General features: G+C 42.6%; 1 protein-coding gene across 1 annotated transcript in view; it reads left to right on the top strand.

Moving 5' to 3' along the window:
* Window positions 1-21,756, top strand: part of Slc49a4 (solute carrier family 49 member 4) — an 86,405-nt gene that overhangs the window by 3,491 nt on the left and 61,158 nt on the right. The window contains exon 2 of the mRNA XM_004663928.2: window positions 14,920-15,013. Coding sequence (XP_004663985.2) covers window positions 14,920-15,013 — 94 coding nt within the window. The remainder of the gene's footprint in view (window positions 1-14,919; window positions 15,014-21,756) is intronic.

Below are 21,756 nucleotides of genomic sequence, written 5' to 3'. Positions count from 1 at the left end.
TCACATACTCTAGTATATCAAATATACTTAGTTCTAAGCACTAATATTTAAAAAAATATTTTATTGGGCTGGAGAGATGGCTTAGTGGTTAAACGCTTGCCTGTGAAGCCTAAGGACCCCAGTTCGAGGCTCGATTCCCCAGGACCCATGTTAGCCATTTGCACAAGGGGGCGCACGCATCTGGAGGTCCTTTGCAGTGGCTGGAGGCCCTTGCCTGCCCATTCTGTATCTATTTATCCGCCTCTTTCTCTCTCTGTCTGTTGCTCTCAAATAAATAAATAAAAAATATATTTTATTTATTTGAGAGAGCCAGAGAGAGAGAGAGAGATACAGAGTCAGAGAAAGAGGGAGCATGACAATGCGCTTGCCATGGCCTTCCAGCCACTGCAAACAAACTCCAGACACACGTATCTGACTTTACATGCATACTGGGGAATCGAACCTGAGTCCTCCAGCTTTGCCTGCAAGTGCCTTAACTGCTGAGCCATCTTTCCAGCTCATGAGCACCGATTGTAAAGGTCATTTAGCAAACTGTACTATAAAAGTTGTGTGACAAGCCGGGCGTGGTGGCGCATGCCATTAACCTCAGCACTCTGGAGGCAGAGGTAGGAGGGTGGCTGTGAGTTTGAGGCCACCCTGGGGCTATATGGTGAATTCCAGGTCAGCCTGAGCTATATAGTGAGATCTTACCTTGAAACACCAAAAAAAAAAAAAAAAAAAAAAAAAAAAAAGCTCTGTGACAAAAAGGCAAAGGGTGTAACTGTCATGTAATGTCAGACAAAACTTGAAAAAGGAACTGGAAGTAAAATACAAGGCATGTGAAGATCATGTGAAAGAACGTTTAGATTTAATATGTATAGACCTAGAATGAAGAACTAATCTCATTAAACTTAGCAGCAATGTAACTCCAAACAATACTTCTAGCAGTTAATGTGGACAAGGGTGTGGTTTGGCTGGTTTAGAACTTCCTGGAAGAACAGGTGTTTTGGCAGAGAACACTGACAAAGGCCTGCATGGGGATTTTCTTTGTTTGGAAGCTTTCAGCTTGCCTTTATGCTGGATTATAGGTTTATTGAGATTTCACTATTTTTTCTACTGTCTTTTTAAAAATTACTTTATTTACCTTTGGGGGGGGGAGAGAAATCGGTAGATAGAGAGAATGGACGTGCTAGGACAGCTAGCCATGTAAACGAACTCTAGACACATGCGCCCCCTTGTGCATCAGGCTTTATGTGGGTACTGGGTAATCGAACCCGCGTCCTTCGGCTTTGCAGGCAAGGGCCTTAACCGCTGAGCTATCACTCCAGCCCTTTCATTGTCTTTTTTTTTTTTTCCTTCTTGTTTTAAGATTCAGTCTAGTTTCCTCCAATTTGGCAATTCCTTGTTCGCTCCTTAAATGGATAGCTAGCTAATTATAAAGCTAATCAGCTTTTATTTATGAGTCATAGATCAGGCAGCCTCCATTCAACACACTAGAATGAACTCTCACTACTTTGGTGAGTGGGAACAAGAATACGGAACAGAAAACCCTGACTAATTAACACCAGATTACTGTCGGTCACTGTTCTGCAAAAGTTGAAGCAACCAGGGGTTAAAGGGATTAAAGGTGTGCACCACCATGCCAGGCAGCATGGGTACTTTTAATTTTTTAGAATATTTTTCTTTTTTATTTGAGAGTGACAGACACAGAGAGAAGGACAGATAGAGGGAGAGAGAGAGAATGGGCGCGCCAGAGCTTCCAGCCTCTGCAAACGAACTCCAGATGCGTGCGCCCCCTTGTGCATCTGGCTAACGTGGGACCTGGGGAACCGAGCCTCGAACTGGGGCCCTTAGGCTTCACAGGCAAGCGTTTAACCGCTAAGCCATCTCTCCAGCCCTAGAATATTTTATTTATTTACTTAAGAGAAGGGGGGGGGAGGAAGAAGATGGAGAGAGAATGGGCGTGACAGGGCCTCTTGCCACTGTAGGCAAATTCCAAAACCATGTGCCACCATGTGCATCTGGCTTTATATGGGTACTGGGGCTTCGAACCTGAGTCCTTAGGCTTCGCAGGCAAGTGCCTTAACCACTATGCTGTCTCCCAAGCCCCCGCACGAGTACTTTTATTTTTGGTTTGGTCTGATCTGTTTGGTCCTCGTACATGAACCCAGTCCAAAACAAGGATCTGTAGTAATTTTTGTTGTTGTTTTCCTGTAATAATTTTTGCTGAACTGAAAAAAATGGTGTCTTTTAGCTAGTTTTTTTTCACTTGTTTTTGTATTTGTTTTTTTAAATTTTTTTTTTTTTTAATTTTTATTAACATTTTCCATGATTATAAAAAAATATCCCATGGTAATTCCCTCCCTCCCCCCCACACTTTCCCCTTTGAAATTCCATTCTCCATCATATTACCTCCCCATCTCAATCATTGTTTTTTTTTAATTTTATATTTTCTCAGGTGCATTTTTTCAGTATTATCCATGATTGCTTTTATGGCAGAAAACTGTTAGTTTTTATTCCTCCTGTTATGATTGCCTCTATCATCTACATAAGTGAGAAGTTGCTTATTATCTGCAGAAAATGTCTCCTTAAGGGTTGTTTCATAGTTCCTGTAACTATAGTATTATTTCAGTTTTATATTTTCTTTTTTAAAAAATTTATTTGCAATTAATTTATTGTGAGAGAGAGAGTGTGAGTGAGTAAGGGTATCAGGGTGTCTAGCCACTGCAAATGAACCCCAGATGCATGTGCCACTTTGTGCACCTGGCTTTATATGGGTGCTGGGGGATTGAGCGGTAGCCAGCAGGCTTTGTTAGCAAGCACTTTTAACCACTGAGCCATCCTTCCAGCTCCTGTTTTATATTTTCTGTTGGTTGAAGCAATAACAAAAATTAATAAATTTAGACATTTAGACATCACATAGTAGTGATCCTACTGTGTGTCCTGAGTGCTGGGATTACAGGCCTGCACCCGACAATTTAGACTTTCTTTTAGGAAGTAGTTGTTCTTTGCAGTAAGAGCAAGCCAATGGACTTTCATAATGTTGGCAGCCCTGCATACACACATGCAGAATAAGTTCTCAGCTTTCCCTAGGTGTTAAAATATTTTACTCCCAGCCGGGCATGGTGGCACACACCTTTAATCCCAGCACTGGGGAGGCAGAGGTAGGAGGATCACCACTGAGACTCCATAGTGAATTCCAGGTCAGCCTGGGCTAGAGTGAGACCCTACCTCGAAAAACCTATATACATTTTTCTCCCAAGAAGGTATGCAGTTGCCTTATCTTCATGCAAACCCAAGTCTTGCCCAGCTTAGCATCAAAGATCTTGGCAGGTCACCGTTTAGAGAAATGCTCTATCTTTTTTTTCACTTATGTATTTTTTATTAACAACTTCCATGATTATAAATAATATTCCATGGTAATGCCCTCACTTCCCCCCACCTTTCCCCTTTGAAACTCCATTGTCTATCATATCCCCTCCCCCTCTCAATCAGTCTCTTTTTTTATTTTGATGTCATGATCTTTTCGTCCTGTTATGACGGTCTTGTGTAGGTCAGGCACTGTGAGGTCATGGATATCCAGGCCATTTTGTGTCTGGGGGGAGCACATTGTAAGGAGTCCTACCCTTCCTTTGGCTCTTATATTCTTTCCACCACCTCTTCCACAATAGACCCTGAGCCTTGGAAGGTGTGAGAGAGATATTGCAGTGCTGAGCACTCCTGTCACTTCTTTCCAGCACCATGATGCCTTCTGAGTCATCCCAAGGTCACTGCTATCTGAAAAGAGAAGATTCTCTACCAAAAAAGTGAGAGTAGCATTAATATAAAAGAGAAGTGCTTACTGGGCAGTTTGATAAGCATAGTATATACATTTAGCCAGACAGCAGCAGACGTTACATGCCTAGGGCTCATAACTATCCCTGTTTTAAGTTTTCAGTATCAGGGTTGTATTCCCTCCCATAGAGCAGGCCTCCAGTCCAATTATAGGGCAGTTGGTTTCCACCATGACAGACGTGCTCTCACTGGCTCATTTGGCCTGGCTGGCCAAATATAAGGCTTGCAGTGTCCACTGTTGAGTATCTTCACTGGTGGTTTCTCTCTCTCCCTTTGACCTGTATGCAGAATGGCTTCTTCCAGCTTTCTGTCAGCTAGTCTACATGGAGGAGGTTTTCAGCTCAGTTCCAGCAGGATTTCTCAGTGGCCTTGCAGCCCAAGTATGTGAAGTCTTCAGCAATAGGGTCTTACCATCTATTCCTGGTGGGAAACCAAGGACCTTGGCAATAGCCTGTAATGTGTATCTTTTAAAAAAATATTTTATTTTTATTTATGTATTTGAGAGAGAGAGATAGAGATAGGCAGGGAGAGAGAAAGAGAGAGAATGGTCACACCAGGGTCTCTAGCCACTGCAAACAAACTCCAGATGCATGCGCCTCTTTGTGCATCTGGTTTATGTGGGTCCTTTGGCTTTGCAGGCAAGTGCCTTAATCGCTAAACCATCTCTCCAGCCTGAGATGCTCTGTCTTAAGGAAACACATGAATGAGAGTAAAGAGGAGGACACCTTGATGTTGTCCTGGCTTCCCCATGCATGTGCACAGGGCACACACATCTACACACATGTGAATTTCAGTGAAAAGCACCCAAATGAGTATCAAGCACTAGGACTCGAGTGAGAATTTCCAGAAGCAAATTTAATACTTTAACATTTAATGTGTACAAAAATGATCGATGCTCCGCAGAAATTAAAGCAGTGTAAAGGAAGAAAGGATGTGGTCGGGTGGATTCTAGCTTGTGTAGGAGACCCACAATGCCTCACAGAATGTATCTGAGTAGACACCCGAAGGAAAAAGGAAGCCTAGCATGTCAGTTCTGGATAAGACTTCAGGGGAAGGGAATGGTCTAGACCAAGGTCCTGATTTGTTTGGCCTATCCAGGAAAGAGCCCTGAGGCCTAGAGGCTGGAGAAGAGCCTGTGAGGGAAACAGTGGTAGGAGACAGTCCCTAAGCTTGTGAGGCTGGTCCAGGCCACTGCAAAGATGTGGGCTGTTAGGAAGTGGGGGGGTCATCCTTGAGTTGTGAGAAAATGAGCACGGTGATGACTCTGCTGTGGTCTCGCCAGCAAATGTCAGCAAAGAGACCAGTTAGACTAAATAACCCAGGTGGAAGATGGAGCTGAGATCGGCTTCCTGCCCAGTCTGTTGGGTAGTAGGCATGGAGGGTTTGCAAAGGGCATAGTGGCAGACAGGTGTTGAAAGCAGACACACCGGTACTGTTGTTGAGTGGAATGAAGGATGTGAAGGAAGAGAGCAGGCTGACAGGTTCCTCGATCTTTCAGTGTTGTAACTGGGAGAGTGAGGCTTTGATCTACTGAATCAGTGAGCTCTGGATTTCATGAGCTCACTGGTCTCAGTAAACATGATAGCGAATGATAGAGGAAGTCACCCAACACTGACCTGTTGCCTCCACATGCATGTAAAGAATAAACAAGGGCTGCAGAGATGGCACCGAAGCCATTAAGGTGCTTGCCTGCGAAGCCTAAGGACTCATGTTCAACTCTCCAGATCCCACGTAAGCCAGATGCTCAATGCGATGCAAGCACGCAAAGTCACACCTGTGTACGAGGTGGCGCAAGCGTCTGGAGTTTGATTGCAGAGGCTGGAAGCCCTGGCATGCCAATTTTTTTTTTCTCTCTCTCGTTAAAAAAAGTTGGGGGGGGGTGCTGGAGAGATGACTTAGTGGTTAAGGCATATACCTGCGAAGCCCAAGGACCCAAGTTCAATTCTCCAGGTCCTATATAAGCCAGATGCACATGGTGGCACATGCATCTGGAGTTTATTTGCAGTGGCTGGAGGCCCTGGTGTGCCCATTCTCTCTCTTTCTCTCTCCCTCTCTTCCTCTAATAGATAGATAGGTAGGTAGGTAGGTAGGTAGATGGATCTTTAAGTTAAAAAAAAAATTTAAAGGCCAGTGTGTTGGGTTTGCCTCAAAGAAAGTATAAATCGAATTATATAAAACAAGGGTTCTCAGACATAGGACAACAGACAGAGCCTATGATGTCTTCAACTTACTACATGAAAAGAATTTCCATGTAGTAGCACAAGGATGGAAAGTCCAGCAATTTATTAAGTTGAAGAGACAGTTAAGAATTCAAAGAGGGCTGGAGAGATGGCTTAGCGGTTAAGCGCTTGCCTGTGAAGCCTAAGGACCCCGGTTCGAGGCTCGGTTCCCCAGGTCCCACGTTAGCCAGATGCACAAGGGGGTGCACGCGTCTGGAGTTCGTTTGCAGAGGCTGGAAGCCCTGGCACACCCATTCTCTCTCTCTCCCTCTATCTGTCTTTCTCTCTGTGTCTGTCGCTCTCAAATAAATAAATAAATAAATAAATAAATAAATAAATAAATAAATAAATAATAAAAGGTAGGATCTTCCGGGACTTGGTGACTCATCCTTAAAAAAAAAAAAGAATTCAAAGAAACCAACAGAGAATTCTTGAGATGACCAGAGAGGAGGAAGCCACACTGAGAGGCAGTTCTGGATATACAGAAGGAGCCTTGTGGGAGAAAACTACCAAAAGCTGGAGAAAAAAACGAACAGAGGAGCACTCAAAAGGAGGAGGAGGTGTAAAAGTTCCTACAGCTCACACTCAGCACGCGTTCCTGCTGGTTGGACTGAGGGTGACTGAAAAAGACTTGGACATGTGGAAGAGAAACACAGACCCATGAAAGGGGCTGGAGAGATGGTTCAGTGGTTATAGCCACTTTCAAAGCCGTGGTGGCCTGGGCTCGGTTGATTCCTTGGCCCCCATGTAAAAGCAGATGCACAAAGTGCCTTATACATTTGGGATTTATTTGCAGTGGCAGGAGGCCCTGGTGTGCCCGTACTTATTTTCTCTCTTCCTGCAAATGAATAATAATGAAAAATAAAGATGTAAAAAAGACAAGCACTAAACTTTAAGAGGTGACTATCTTAATGTCTAATTTTTCAATATTTTATATATTTATTTGAGAGAGAGAGAAAATGGGTGCACCAGGGCCTCTGGAGCTACTGCAAGCAAATTACAGACACATGTGCCACTTTGTACACCTGGCTTATGTGGGTACTGGGGAAACTGAACCTGTGTCCTTAGGCTTTGCAAGCAAGCACCTTAACTAACTGCTAAGTTATCTCTCTAGCCCTCTGATTTTTTTTTTTTTTAAATCTAAGGATATAGCAGCAGATTAGACATTAGGAAGAAAACATAAGTGTAAACTTGAAAATTTAGCAATAAAAACTGTCACGGTGGGGCTGGAGAGATGGCTTAGCAGTTAAGGCACTTGCCTGCAAAGCCAAAAAATCCAGATTTGATTCCCTAGGACCCACATAAAAGTATATGCACAAGGTGACACATGCATCTACAAACTTGTAGTGAATTCACTACATAGTGAATTCCATGTCACCCTGGGCTAGAGTGAGGCACTACCTCAAAAAAAACCAAACACATTTATTAAAAAAAAATTTAAAGGACTAGAGAAATGGCTTAGTGGTTAAGGTGCTTGCCTACGAAGCCTAAGGACTTACGTTCGAATTTCCAGTTCCAGCGTTCTCTCTCTCTCTCTTGCATAAAAAAAAAAAGGGCAGTCTCTTGGGCTTACCTAGAAAAAATACTTTAAATATAACAACCATAATGAAACACAGAAATAAAGGTGAAAAACAAACAAGAGGGCTGGAGACATGGCTTAGCAGTTAAGGTTCTTGTCTGTGAAGCCTAAGGACCCAGGTTCGATTCTCCAGGTCCCATGTAAACCAGATGCACAGGGTGGAGCATGCATCTGGAGTTTGTTTGCAGTGGCTAGAGGCCCTGGCGCACCCATTCTCTCTCTCTCTGTCCTTCTCTTTGTCTCTAATAAACAAATAAGTAGTAAATCAGAAAAAACAAACATGAAACTTTTACATGGCCTAGTAAATGTAACTGGAGGCTCAGAAGAAGGGCAAGATCAACAGGGAAAGGACGGAATAAGATTGGGTGATAGAAAAATAAAAATAAACTTTAAAGAAATGATGAAAGAACATTTCCTAAACTTGATAACTATATCCTGCACACCTCAGAAGCCCAGCAGAAGAAACATGAAGAAAATTATCAAAGCATCCAATCGTCATTCAAAACCAATGACCAAGAGAAATATCTAAAAACACAAGAGAAATAATAATAAAAAAAAACCCGGAAAGCGCCAGGAGTGGTGTCGCAAGAGGTAGGAGGATCACCATGAGTTCGAGGCCACCCTGAGACTCCATAGTGAATTCCAGGCCAGCCTGAGCTAGAGCGAAACCCTACCTGAAAACCAAAAACCAAACGACAACAACAAAAAAAACTGGAAAGCTTTGATACAGAGACAGTAGAATTAGAGAGATGGCTTAGTGGTTAAGGACTCTCTAGGTGATCAAGCCTTCCAGGGGGTACAGTGGAAGGCTGGAATTGGGGTGGTGGAGGAGACAAGGTCAATTAAGAAGTACATAAACACATAGTGGGATTAAGGTGATTGTGGATTTTGAATCTCCTGTGTCCAGTGTAAGCAGGATAAACAGGTACAGTGTCATTGTTCCCATAGTCTTCCTGGTTGATGAGGGTGACAGGGCTGTGACTGTTGAGGGCAAGAGAATAGAGTCTTGCTTGGAGCCAGCAGGGGCTTATTTTCACTTCAGTTGATACAACTGGACCCTGGACAAGGGTGGACTTACCAGGGGAGCTGTGTACTTTGTCCCTGAAGCTGATTTTCTCTGAGCATCTCTGTCCCTTCTCTCTCTCCCTCTCTAATTTTACATCCTGATTCAACTTCTTGTTTTCTCTTGTTTAATACTTGGCCTGTTTCCCATAGAGTAATTATAGTGATCTTTAAATCTATTGCAAATATTTGTCAAGTTTTGTTTTAGAACCATTTTCCTAACTCTCAGATACCTATTGTGAAGACTCCCATTCCTACACCTTGGGGCTCCCCAATGACAGGAATTATCTCATCTATTGAAAGCAAGCTTCCTGCAGTATGTGGATGCCATACTTGAGTAGAAATTTATATTTATTTATTTATTTATTGGTTTCTCAGGGGAAGATCTCACTCTAGCTGACCTGGAATTCACTATGTAGCCTCAGGGTGGCCTCAGCTCACGGCGATCCTTCTACCTCTGCCTCCTGAGTGCTGGAATTAAAGCCCAGTGCCACCATACCTGGCTTATTTTTAGTTTTTTCTTTGCTTTTATGAACTTGTTCTAACAACAGTTTCATCACATGGTTTTTGCCCACATATCTCAATACTGTAATTTCTATAGAAGTTCCTCCTTTCTTAAAGCTGTTTTGCTGGGGTCTCTCTTCTCTGGGCAAAGTGATCTCTTTCTTTTTTTTTTTTTTTTAATTTTTGTTTATTTATTTATTTATTTGAGAGCCACAGGCAGAGAAAGAGTGAGAGAGAGAATGGGCGCGCCAGGGCTTCCAGCCTCTGCAAACGAACTCCAGACGTGTGCGCCCCCTTGTGCATCTGGCTAACGTGGGTCCTGGGGAATCGAGCCTCGAACCGGGGTCCTTAGGCTTCACAGGCAAGCGCTTAACCACTAAGCCATCTCCCCAGCCCGAAGTGATCTCTTTCTGATTACATTCTGTGCATATATCGGAAAGTCCTGCCTTGTCAAGGTGCAAGTGACATGCAGAAAGCATTCTACTCAAGGGGAAGCTGAGATAAAGTAACATTTGACAACAATGAAACAAGAAAGCCTACTTTTTTTGTTATCTGTATATACGTCTTCCCCCATGCTAGGTATGCACGAAATTAATTTCATCAGGTTTTTACAACTTCTTTATTCTTACAATTATTTTTAGCTATTATAGTCATTGATTTGTTTTAAAGCACCATTGAGTAGAAAAATGTGTTAGCCTTTAGAAATAACAACAGAAAGCCAGGTTATGTAGACCGTGCAGCCATAACCAATGCTCCACTGCGTTCTCGCTGTTTCCTTAATTATAAGCAAAATCTTTAAGAAAAAGATAAGCACCATGAATAATGTAAGCCTTATAGGCCTGAATCTTTTTTTTTTTTTTTTTTTTTTTTGATTTTTCAAGGTAGGGTCTCACTCTAGCCCAAGCTGACCTGGAATTCACTATGTAGTCTCAGGATGGCCTTGAACTCACGGCGATCCTCCTACTTCTGCCTCCCAAGTGCTGGGATTAAAGGTGTGCACCACCACGCCAGGCTCTAGGCCTGAATCTTTAAAATTCTGTTTATCTCATTGAGTACCCAGTATAACCTTAAAAGAACAATGTTTTGCAGTTTTCGGATATTTATCCCTGTGCATGTGTGTGTTTCATTAATTACATTCTTATTTCCTGTGGCTATAATGTGGTTTTAAAGTCTGTCTTCTGTTAGTAGAAGCAGCAAATGAGCAGTATGTATGCATTACTTGTTACCAGGAAGCACAATTCTCTATGGTATTCCTTCTGTCAAATTGTATTAATCACACTCAGATTACATAAGAATAATATAAATTTAGCTCAGTTGATATCACAAATTATTCTCAGTGTAGTGTGTATGTGCCTGATCTGGATCTTAAATTTATTGCTCTTGCTGTGTTTAATCTGCATAATTATAGTTTTGTTGATTACCACTTTCCTTTAAGAAGAGAAACCTGAGCTGGGCGTGGTGGCCCATGCCTTTAATCCCAGCACTCGAGAGGCAGAGGTAGGAGGATTGCCATTGCCATGAGTTCAAGGCCACCCTGAGATGACAGAGTTAATTCCAGATCAGCCTGGACCAGAGTGAGACCCTACCTTGAAAAACCAAAAAAAAAAAAAAAAAAAAAAAAAAAAGAAGAAGATAAGCCTGAAAATATTTAGCCATCCAACCTGTGCCAATTTTTTTTTTCCAGAAAAAAATGTTTGAGTTGTTTAGGTCTGTTCCCTATGCGAAATGGTTTCAAAACAATGTTGGATCTCAGAGAAATTTGAAGGAATATGATGACCACTATGCCATAGGCTTGTGAGTTAACTTTATGATATGGTTGCCATGAATAGAAACACAATATTAGTTTAGTATTAGTAAAAACATACTCTTTCGGTTAGCCGGGCATGGTGGCACACACCTTTAATCTCAGCACTCGGGAGGCAGAGGTAGGTGGATCACCATGAGTTCGAGGCCACCCTGAGACTACACAGTGAGTTCCAGGTCAGCCTGTGCTAGAGTGAGACCCTACCTCCAAAAAAAAAAAAAAAACAAACATACTATTTCAGTGATGGGCAGATATAGTTCCATTATACATTCTATTATGTGTTATAGTATTTTATCTATTTCTGGTTACCTTATTTATACAATTTGGAAAAATAGATTTTATTTATATATTTGAGAGAGAGAAAGAGAATAGGTGTACCAGGGTCTCCAGCCACTGCAAACAAACTCCAGATGTATGTTCCCCCTTGTGTATCTGGCTTATGTGGGTCCTAGAGAGTCAAACCGGGATTCTTTGGCTTTGCAAGCAAATGACTTAACCACTAAGCAATCTCTCCAGCCCCATATATATTTTTTTCAATTTTTTTAAAAAATTTTTATTTTTTTAAATTTTATTTATTTATTTGAGAGAGAGAGACAGAGAGAGAAAGAGGAGATAGAGAGAGAGAATGGGCGCGCCAGGGCCTCCAGCCACTGCAAACGAACTCCAGACGCGTGCGCCCCCTTGTGCATCTGGCTCATGTGGGTCCTGGGGAATCGAGCCTTGAACTGGGGTCCTTAGGCTTCATAGGCAAGCACTTAACTGCTAAGCCATCTCTCCAGCCCTCAAATTTTTTTTTATTAACAACTTCCATGATTATAAAAAATATCCCATGGTAATGCCCTCCCTCCCCCTACTTTCCCCTTTGAAACTCCATTCTCCATCATATCCCCTCCCCCTCTCGATCAATCTCTCTATTTTGATGTCATGATCTTTTCCTCCTCTTATGATGGTCTTGTGCAGGTAGTGACAGACACTGTGAGGTCATGGATATCCAGGCCATTTTGTGTCTGGAGGAGCACATTGTAAGGAGTCCTACTCTTCCTTTGGCTCTTACATTCTTTCCACCACCTCTTCCACAACAGACCCTGAGCCTTGGAAGGTGTGAGAGAGATACTACAGTTCTGAGCACTCCTGTCACTTCTTTCCAATACCATGATGCTTTCTGAGTCATCCCAAGGTCACTGCCATTTGAAATGACAAGATTCTCTACCAAAAGTGAGAGTAGCATTAATATAAGGGTATGAACATTAAGAGAAGTGCTTACTGGACAGTTTGATGAGCATAGTATATACATTTAGCCAGACTGCAGCAGACGCTACACCCCTAGGGCTCATGACTACCCCTGTTTTAAGTTTTCAGTATCAGGGATGCATTCCCTCTCATGGAGCGAGCCTCCAGTCCAATTAGAGGGCACTTGGTTTCTACCATGACAGATGTGCCACTATTGCACCCATTGGCTCATTTGGCCTGGGTGGCCAAATATAAGGCTTGCAGTGTCCACTGTTGAGTATCTTCACTGGTGGTTTCTCTCTCTCCCTTTGAACTGTATGCAGAATGGCTTCTTCTAGCTTTCTGTCAGCTGGTCTACATGGAGGAGGTTTTCAGCTCAGTTCCAGCAGGATTCCTCAGTGGCCTTGCTGCCCAAGTATGTGAAGTCTTCAGCAATAGGGTCTTACCATCTATTCCTGGTGGGAATCCAAGGGCTTCGGCAGTGGCCTGTAATGTTTTGGGTGCATCAGGGACCCCTGGAGCCAGCCTAGATGTCCCTCAACTGATGAGTGGATAATGAAGCTATGGCACATTTATACAGTGGAGTTCTACTCAGTGGTAAAGAAAAATGAAGTTATGAAATTTGCAGGCAAATGGGTGGATCTGGAAAGGATTATACTAAGTAAGGTAACCCAGGCCCAGAAAGCCAAGCGCCACATGTTCTCCCTCATATGTGGATCCTAGCTACAGATGACTGGACTTCTGTGTGAGCAGGAAGAAAACTCAGTAGCAAAGGCTAGTAATTAGAAAAGAGATATAAAGGGAAGAAAAAGGAAGGGAGGGGGGTACTTAATAGGATGGTATTGTATATATGTAAGTAGAAGAATAGATTAATGAGGCTGAAAAGGCCCAAAATGAGGTCAGGGGAAGAGCTTGAGTAAAGGAATGGTGGAGGGAGGGATAATCAAAATCTAAGAGGATATAAATAAATCATATGAAAACCTACTTTTTTGGACAATGGAACACTCAGGAGCCATAGATTGTTGCTAGAAAATTTTCAGTGCCAGGGATGGGATATCTTCCCTACACATATTTTTAAAAATATATTTTATTCATTTATTTATTTCAGAGAGAGATAGAGAGAATAGGTGTGCCAGGTCCTTCAGCAACTGCAAAGGAGCTCCAAATGCATGTGCCCCCTTGCGCATCTGGCTTACACAGGTCCTGGAGGATTGAGCCCGGATCCTTTGGCTTTGCAGGCAAACTCCTTAACTGCTAAGCCATCTCTCCAGCCTGTTCCTGTACATATTTTTATTCTCTTATTTTTCTGTCCATGCGACTGGTCACTGGCACATATTTTAAAATAACTAATCATATTTGAAATACAAATGGAAAAAACTATGTAATTCATATTATCTTCTTTTTTAAAATTTTTATTTGTTTATTTGAGAGTGACAGAGAGAAAGAGGCAGAGAGAGAGAGAGAGAGAGAGAGAGAGAGAGAGAGAGAATGGGTGTGCCAGGGCCTCCAGCTATTGCAGACGAACTCCAGATGCGTGTGCCCCCTTGTGTATCTGGCTAACTTGGGTCCTGGGGAATCGAGCCTTGAACCGGGGTCCTTAGGCTTCACAGGCAAGTGCTTAACCCCCAAGCCATCTCTCCAGCCCATAATTCATATTATCTTCTAAAGTCCTAAACTGTGCTTTTAATTTTGTAACACCATCATTTTATAAATTGAAACATATCTGATAAACCAAAAAATATTAGAAGGCTATTACTATGTTAATAAATAGAGAATCGGGGCTGGAGAGATTCAAGTCCTTGCTTGTGAAGCCTAATGACCCCAGTTCGAGGCTGGATTCCCCAGGACCCATGTAAGCCAGATACATAAGAGGGTGCATGCATTTGGAGTTCATTTGCAGTGGCTGGAGGCCCTGGTGTGCCCATTCTCTCTCTCTGCCTTTTTCTCTGTCACTCTCAAATAAATAAATAAAAATTAAAAAAATAAGAGAATCTTGAAGGACAGCTTTTATGATCCTGAAATAAATATTAGTATGTCCTGATGATAAAATAAAACAGGAAGTTGCCCAGATGTTATTTTCTTGAGAAAACTTTAGTGACAAGATAGTTTTATTATTAGCAGTTTGTATTTAGAAGTTGGAATTTTTACATTGAAGATATAAAATATACCTAGTTATTTTAAATGATTTTCTGCTTTTTAGTATTATATCTGAGCTAAACATTTTAGACATTTTGAAAAATTAGGGCTTGTGGCATGTCTTATTGGGCAAGGCTTTTGCTTGCAAAGCTAAAGGACCCAGGTTCAATTCCCCAGGACCCATGTAAGCCAGATGCACAAGGTGGCACATGCGTCTGGAGTTTATTTGCAATGGCTAGAGGCTTTGGTATGCCCATTCTCTCTCTCTCTCTCTCTCTTTCTCTCCCCCCCATTTCTCTCTGTCAAATAAATAAAAAGAAAAATTAGAGTTAGTGGAATTTCTTCCTCTATTATTTATATGATCTCTCCAGCATTCTATTACAGTTAAAATCACTTTATTGTCTTCATACGTGCTTTTGTTTTGTTATTTTGGTGGCTACATCGAATAGCTATGGTGCTGGGATGTAATATCAGTTTGGTTATGTAAAAAAATGATTAAGTAAAAATTTTATTCTTAACATTGAATTTCCTTAAGGAAAAGAGAAACTAATCTGAACATTGTTTCTTTTCAGGTCTTCGGGTAACTGTGCTTCTGACATCCTTTGTTATGGTTTTGGGAACCGGGCTAAGGTGCATACCTTTATCAGACTTAACGCTTAAAAGAAGGTAAATCCTGTCAATAACTTTAAACTTTTCTCACATTTTTATCTTTTCTTATAAGCATATACATAGATGTTTTATTATCAGCTTGTAGTAAACATTTTTTTATGATCATTCCTACGTGTTTACTCTTGTATTCCACATGATGACTAAGTTTATTGTCATAAGGAAGACACAACATAAGTTGTAGAAATAAAAAGGACAAGTTAATGTTGTCATCCAGGAGGTATGATAATAGCATAATATTCTATGTTCATATGAGCATAGAATTATAATTCATAATTTTATTCATATCAAGGCTGGAAAGATTGCTTAGTGGTTAAGGCTTTTGCCTGCAAAGCCAAAGGACTCTGGTTCAATTCCCCAGAACCCACGTAAGACAGATGCACAAGGTGGCGCATGTGTCTGGAGTTCGTTTGCAGTGGCTGGAGGCTCTAGCACGCCCATTCTCTGTCTCTCTCAGCCTCTCTCTCTCTCTTTCAAATTAATAAATAAATAAATATTTTTACAAAGAACATAGCATACACACACATATATAATACAGTTAATGCTGTGGAAGACTTACAAAATTATTCCCACAAAGTCGAGAAGTTTTGGCTGAGGTCATCAAAAATGAGAATATCATGGGCTGGAGGAATGGCTTAGCAGTTAAGACGTTTGCCTGCAAAGCCAAAGGACCCAGGTTCGATTCCCCAGGACCCATGTTAGCCAGATGCAGAAGGGCGGTGCACACATGTGGAGTTCGTTTGCAGGGGCTGGAGGCCCTGGCACGCCCATTCTCTCTCTCTCGTTCTGTTTAATAAATATATATTTATATATGTATATATAAATTCATGAAGGAGTGACTGACCAAAGTAGGCATTGAGAGGTGAGAGTTTTGAGAGCCGTTACCGAGGAGAGGCTCTTCCAGGGTGGGGAACACAACAGGAGGAAAAGTCCACATGGAGGCAGGCCTTTTCTGGGCGGGCAGTCATTTTATTTGTGTATAGCACCATGTCTGCAGCTGGAAGCTATGCTTTTACTCTCAGGGGAACAAGATTTCATTTTTCATTTTTAATTCTTTCTTTATTTGAGAGACAGGCAACAAGAAGCAGCCAGGGTGAGTATGGGCACGCCAGGGTCTCCTACCATGCCAACGCACTCCAGACGCATGTGTCACTCAGGTTTAGGAGGCAGTGGTCTACATATTAAGGAATAAGAGTCAGTAGAAAGAGATAAGGTAAGCTAGGTGTGGTGGCACACGCCTTTAACCCCAGCACTTAAGGTTTTGGTAGGCGTTTGAGGCTAGCCTGGAACTTACAGAGTGAATTCCATACCAGTCTGGGCTAGATTGAGACCTCAAGGAAAAACAAGAAGAAGGGGCTGGAGAGATGGCTTAACAGTTAAGGCGTTTGCCTGCAAAGCCAAAGGACCCAGGTTCGACTCCCCAGGACCCATGTGAGCCAGATGCACAGGGTGCATGTGTCTGGAGTTCTTTTGCTGGAGGCCCTGGTGTACCTATTCTTTGTCTCTCTTTCTCTCTCTCTCAAAAAATAAAATATATTTAAAAAAAAATAAGAGGCAGGTGAGGTGAGCTGCAGGTGTTGTGATTATGAGAGCTCGTGATGCCATCACGGAGGGCTGTGCTTGACTCACCAGACAGTTTGGAGCCACTTAGGCTATTAATCGGCATAGGTGGGGTAAGCGAGCAGAATGGATTTCCAGGGCTGCAGACTGTTGTAGGAGACCAGGAGGAAAAAAAAAAAATACAGTGAGAGCCAAAGCCGTAGTTGGTTCTTTTGTGTGTGTGTTTATTCACTTACTACTTTGCTCATGTCTTGAGCAAAATCCATTGAGCTGCTCCGCGCTGTGTTCTCTCTCTGCACCGCCTCCTCTGTGCTGGGCGCCTGGATGTCACACTGACGTCACACTGACGTCACGCTGACGTCCTCGCCTGTGCTAAGCAAATGCACCACCAGCCTGCCATTCTCTCTTCCGATCACGGGGAATACAATAGAGGGCAAAACAACCAAGAATCTCTACCGCATGTACAGTTCACATTCCAGAAGGGGAGACGAGAAACAGTAGACTACAGCATGCACAGGTGTTGCAGTCAGGTTCGCATGGCTGGCAGAAATCACCTACTCAAGAGCAGCTTGTGTGTTGGGGGGCTGAGTATTTTGTCTTACAAACTCGAGGGGAAGCCCCATGATGGCAGGGGAAAATGATAGCATGAGCAGAGGGTGGACATCACCCCCCAAAGGTGGACAACATGAACAGGAGAGTGTGCCAAACACTGGCAAGGGGACACTGGCTATCACACGCACAAGCCCGCCCCCAACAATACACTGCCTCCAGGAGGCGTTAATTCCCAAATCTCCATCAGCTGGGAACCTAGCCTTCAGAACGCCTAAGTTTACGGGGGACACCTGAATCAAACCACCCCAAGTATGAAATTTAAAATAAAATTAAGAGCTGGGGAAACGGCTTCGCAGTTAAGGTGATTGCCTGTAAAGCCTAAGGACCCCAGTTCAATTCCTCAGGACCCATGTAAGCCAGATGCAATAGGGGGTGCATGTGCCTGGAGTTCGTTTGCAGGGCTGGAGGTCCTGGTGTATCTATTCTTTCCTTCTCTCTGCCTCTTTCTCTCTCTCTCTCAAATAAATAAATAAAATTCTGAAAAATAAACATAAAATTAAGTTGGGTATGGTGGCACACGCCTTTAATCTTAGCACTTGGGAGGCAGAGGTGGGAATTACGCTATGAGTTCGAGGCCACCATGAGACTGTGTAGTGAATTCCAGGTCAGCCTGGGCTAGAGTGAGACCCTACTTAAAAATATATATATATCCTTACAACGTGCACCCTCCAGACACAAAATGGCCTGGATATCCATGACCTCACAGTGCCTGACACTACCTACACAAGACCATCATAAGAGGAAGAAAAGATCATGACATCAAAATAAGAGAGAGACTGATTGAGAGGGGGAGGGGATATGATGGAGAATAGAGTTTCAAAGGGGAAAGTGGGTGGTGAGAGGGTATTATCATGGGATATTTCTTATAGTCATGGAAGTTATTAGTAAAAAACATTGAAAAGAAAAAACCCACAAAATAATAAATAAAATAAGAAAGATGAATTTGATTTATTGAGGAAAGACAGTAAAAGTATAGAAACACCTGCCTGGGAAGATCTAGGCGACAGGCGTTCCAGGCAGGTGTGAATGGTGGAAGGGGAGGCGCACACTTGGCAAAGAGGTCAGTGTGGGCTGGAGAGATGGCTTAGCGGTTAAGCGCTTGCCTGTGAAGCCTAAGGACCCCGGTTCGAGGCTCGGTTCCCCAGGACCCACGTTAGCCAGATGCACAAGGGGGCGCACGCGTCTGGAGTTCGTTTGCAGAGGCTGGAAGCCCTGGCGCGCCCATTCTCTCTCTCTCCCTCTACCTGTCTTTCTTTCTATGTCTGTTGCTCTCAAATAATAAAAAAAAAAAAAAAAAAAAGAGGTCAGTGTAACTAGAGCCTAGTGAGAACTGCATGGGCTTCCAGTGGAAGGGCATGACGTCATGGCAGTGCCAGCTGGTGGCAGGAGCCTGGTACTGGACGCTTTAACCTTGTCAGCTCCTGTGAGGACTGGAGCGTTTCCTTCACTTGGAAGCCACTGGCGGTTTTAAGCTGAGGAGCATCCTAGTTTACAAGGCTGAAGTTGGTGGTCACAGGCCTGAATAAGGAAACTGAGGCATGTCGTAACCATGGTGACCAGTGGTGTCGTCTTGATCATGTTTTGGAGGGTTCGCTGGTGGAAATCCAGATGTGGGAAATGAGAGAGAGGAAGGGGGATGCAGAATGATGCCTTGGCTGTGGGAAGTTGCAGTGTGAGGAAGGAGGTTGGGGGGTGGCGTGCTTGGGGGTCACTCTGGATCCGGCCCTTGAGGCTTGATGCCGTGAACAGAAATGAGGACAGACGCCAAGTGCGTTTCAGTAACGAGATCTTGACTTTGGTTTGCAACAGAAGTGTACAGTTTCAAAATAAATGTGCAGTTCCTAATTTTCAACCTACATTCTCTTTCCAGAAAATCTGGGGCACAAATGTTTTTGTATTATAAAACAAAGCTAGGAAAGTCATGTATCATGCAGTCTTCATAGAAAGTTATTTATTTATGTATTTATTTTTTTTTTTTTTTCAAGGTAGGGTCTACCTGTAGACCAGGTTGACCTGGAATTCACTATGTAGTCTCAGGGTGGCTTTGAACTCCGAGGTCCTCCTACTTCTGTCTCCTGAGTGCAATTTTTCTATCCGTTTTTGTATTATATGTTTTTCTTTATGTGTTTTGAGGTAGCGTCTCACTCCAGCCAGGCTGACCTGGGATTCACTCTGTACTCCCAGACTGGCCTGGACCCAGCAATCCTCCAACCTCTGTCTCCCAAATACACCACCATGCCCAGCTTCTCTGTTACATTTTGTTTTATTTAAAAAATATATTTTATTTTATTTATTTACTTGACAGAGAGAAAGAGGAAGAGCAAGGGAAGGAGGGAGGGAGAGTATGGATGCATCAGGGCCTCCAGCCACCACTAAAGAACTCCAGACGTGTGCACCACCTTGTGCATCTGGCTTATATGGGTCCTGGGGAATTGAACCTAGGTCCTTTGGTTTTCCAGGGAAGCACCTTAACCACTAAGCCATCCCTTCAGCCCCTGTGTTACATTTTAACACATGACTCTTTTCAAAATTTTTTTTTGTTCATTTTTTATTTATTTATTTGAGAGCGACAGACACAGAGAGAAAGGCAGATAGAGGGAGAGAGAGAGAATGGGTGCGCCAGGGCTTCCAGTCCCTGCAAACGAACTCCAGACGCATCTGCCCCCTTGTGCATCTGGCTAACGTGGGACCTGGGGAACCGAGCCTCGAACCGGGGTCTTTAGGCTTCACAGGCAAGCGCTTAACCGCTAAGCCATCTCTCCAGCCCCACATGACTCTTTTCATTATTGTGTTTGAAATGATCTTACTTTTTCAAACATCCACTGGTTTTGTTAAAGCACCCATAGTTTTAAAATACAAGTTTCAGGACTAGAGAGATGGGTTAATGGTTAGGGTGCTTGAAGGACCCAGGTTCGATTCCCCAGTACTCACATAAGCCAGATGCACATGGTGGCCACATGTGTCTGGAGTTTGTTTGCAGTGGCTGGAGGCCCTGGCATGCCTGTTCTATCTCTTTCTCTCTCTTGGATAAATAAATAAATACATAAGTCGGGCATGGTAGTGCACACCTTTAATCCCAGCACTCAGGAGGCAGAGGTAGGAGGATTGCCTTGAGTTCCAGGCCACCCTGAAACTCCAAAGTGAATTCCAGGTCAGCCTGGGCTAAAGGAAAACCCTACCTTGAAACCCCCCACAAAAGTAAATAAATAAATAATATTTAAAATATAAATTTCAGTATAAATTTAAATTCAGCAAAGCATTCCTTAAAGATGCATATTAATATTTTTTGTTAGCCTTTTGTGTTTTGGGCCATATATACTATCACTTGTAGTTATACTTTTCTTTTTTTAATTTTAATTTTATTTTATTTACTTATGAGAGTGGGGGATGGGCACACCAGAGGCTCTAGCCACTGCGAACAAACTTCAGATGCATACACCACCATGTGTATCTGGCTTATGTGGATTCTGGGGAATTGAACCTGGGTCCTTAGGCTTCACAGGCAAGCACCTTAACCACTAAGCCAGATCTTCAGCCCTATACATTCCTTTTTATCCTTTCCAGTTATAAACTGCTAGAAATAAAGAATTGACTTCATTTGGTGGGGAAAAGTAAAGTACATAAAGAAACATTAAAAAAAAAGAATCAGAAGATAGAATAGACAGTAAAGAGAAATACAGAGAGTTTTACTCTTTCATTAAAAAGATATAAATTTGGAGCTGGAGAGATGGCTTAGCAGTTAAGGTGCTTGCCTGCAAAGCTAAAGGACCCAGGTTCCATTCCCCAAGACCCACCTAAGCCAGATACACAAGGTGATGCATGCATCTGGAGTTCGTTTGCAGTGGCTGGAGGCCTTAGCATGTCCATTCACTCTCCCTCTCTCTGCCTCTTTCTCTCTCTCCCTCTCTCTCTAATAAGTAAATAAAATATAATTTTTAAAAGGTATAAATTTTCTAGGCTTGGTGGTACACACCTTTAATCCCAGCAGTGGGAGGCAGAGGTAGGAGGACTGCTGTGAGTTTGAGGCCACCCTGAGACTCCATAGTGAATTCCAGGTCAGCCTGGGCTAGAGTGAGACCCTACCTCGAAAACCCAAAATAAATAAATAAATAAATAAATAAAAGGTATAAATTTAATTTTCTTTTTTTGTTGTTGTTGTTGTGGCCTTGTATTTTTCTCAAGTTTATTAAACATTTTCCATGATTATAAAAAATATCCCATGGTAGTATCTCCCTCCCCCCTTTTCCTCTTTGAAATTCCCTTCTCTATCACATCCACTCCCCATCTCAATAAGTCTCTCTCCTCTATATAAATTTAATTTTCAATATCAAGTGTTCATCTATAAGGTATATATTTCCCCCAGAGTAAGACTTCATTTTGTGTCTATACAAGAGACACCAAAGCATTTCCTAGGATCTTGTAGATCAGTCCGCCTTGTGAATAGAGCCGTGAACTCTTCAGAGACCTTGCTTCAAGCAAGTTGGAAGGCAAGGACTAACACCCAAAAGTTGTTCTCTGACCCACACATCAACACACACACCCAAAAAAGAAAAAAGAGGGCTAGAGAGATG

Source organism: Jaculus jaculus, chromosome 4, assembly GCF_020740685.1.
Source record: "Jaculus jaculus isolate mJacJac1 chromosome 4, mJacJac1.mat.Y.cur, whole genome shotgun sequence".
Taxonomy (NCBI): Eukaryota; Metazoa; Chordata; class Mammalia; order Rodentia; family Dipodidae; genus Jaculus; species Jaculus jaculus.
This window is presented reverse-complemented; position numbering and strand designations above follow the sequence as displayed.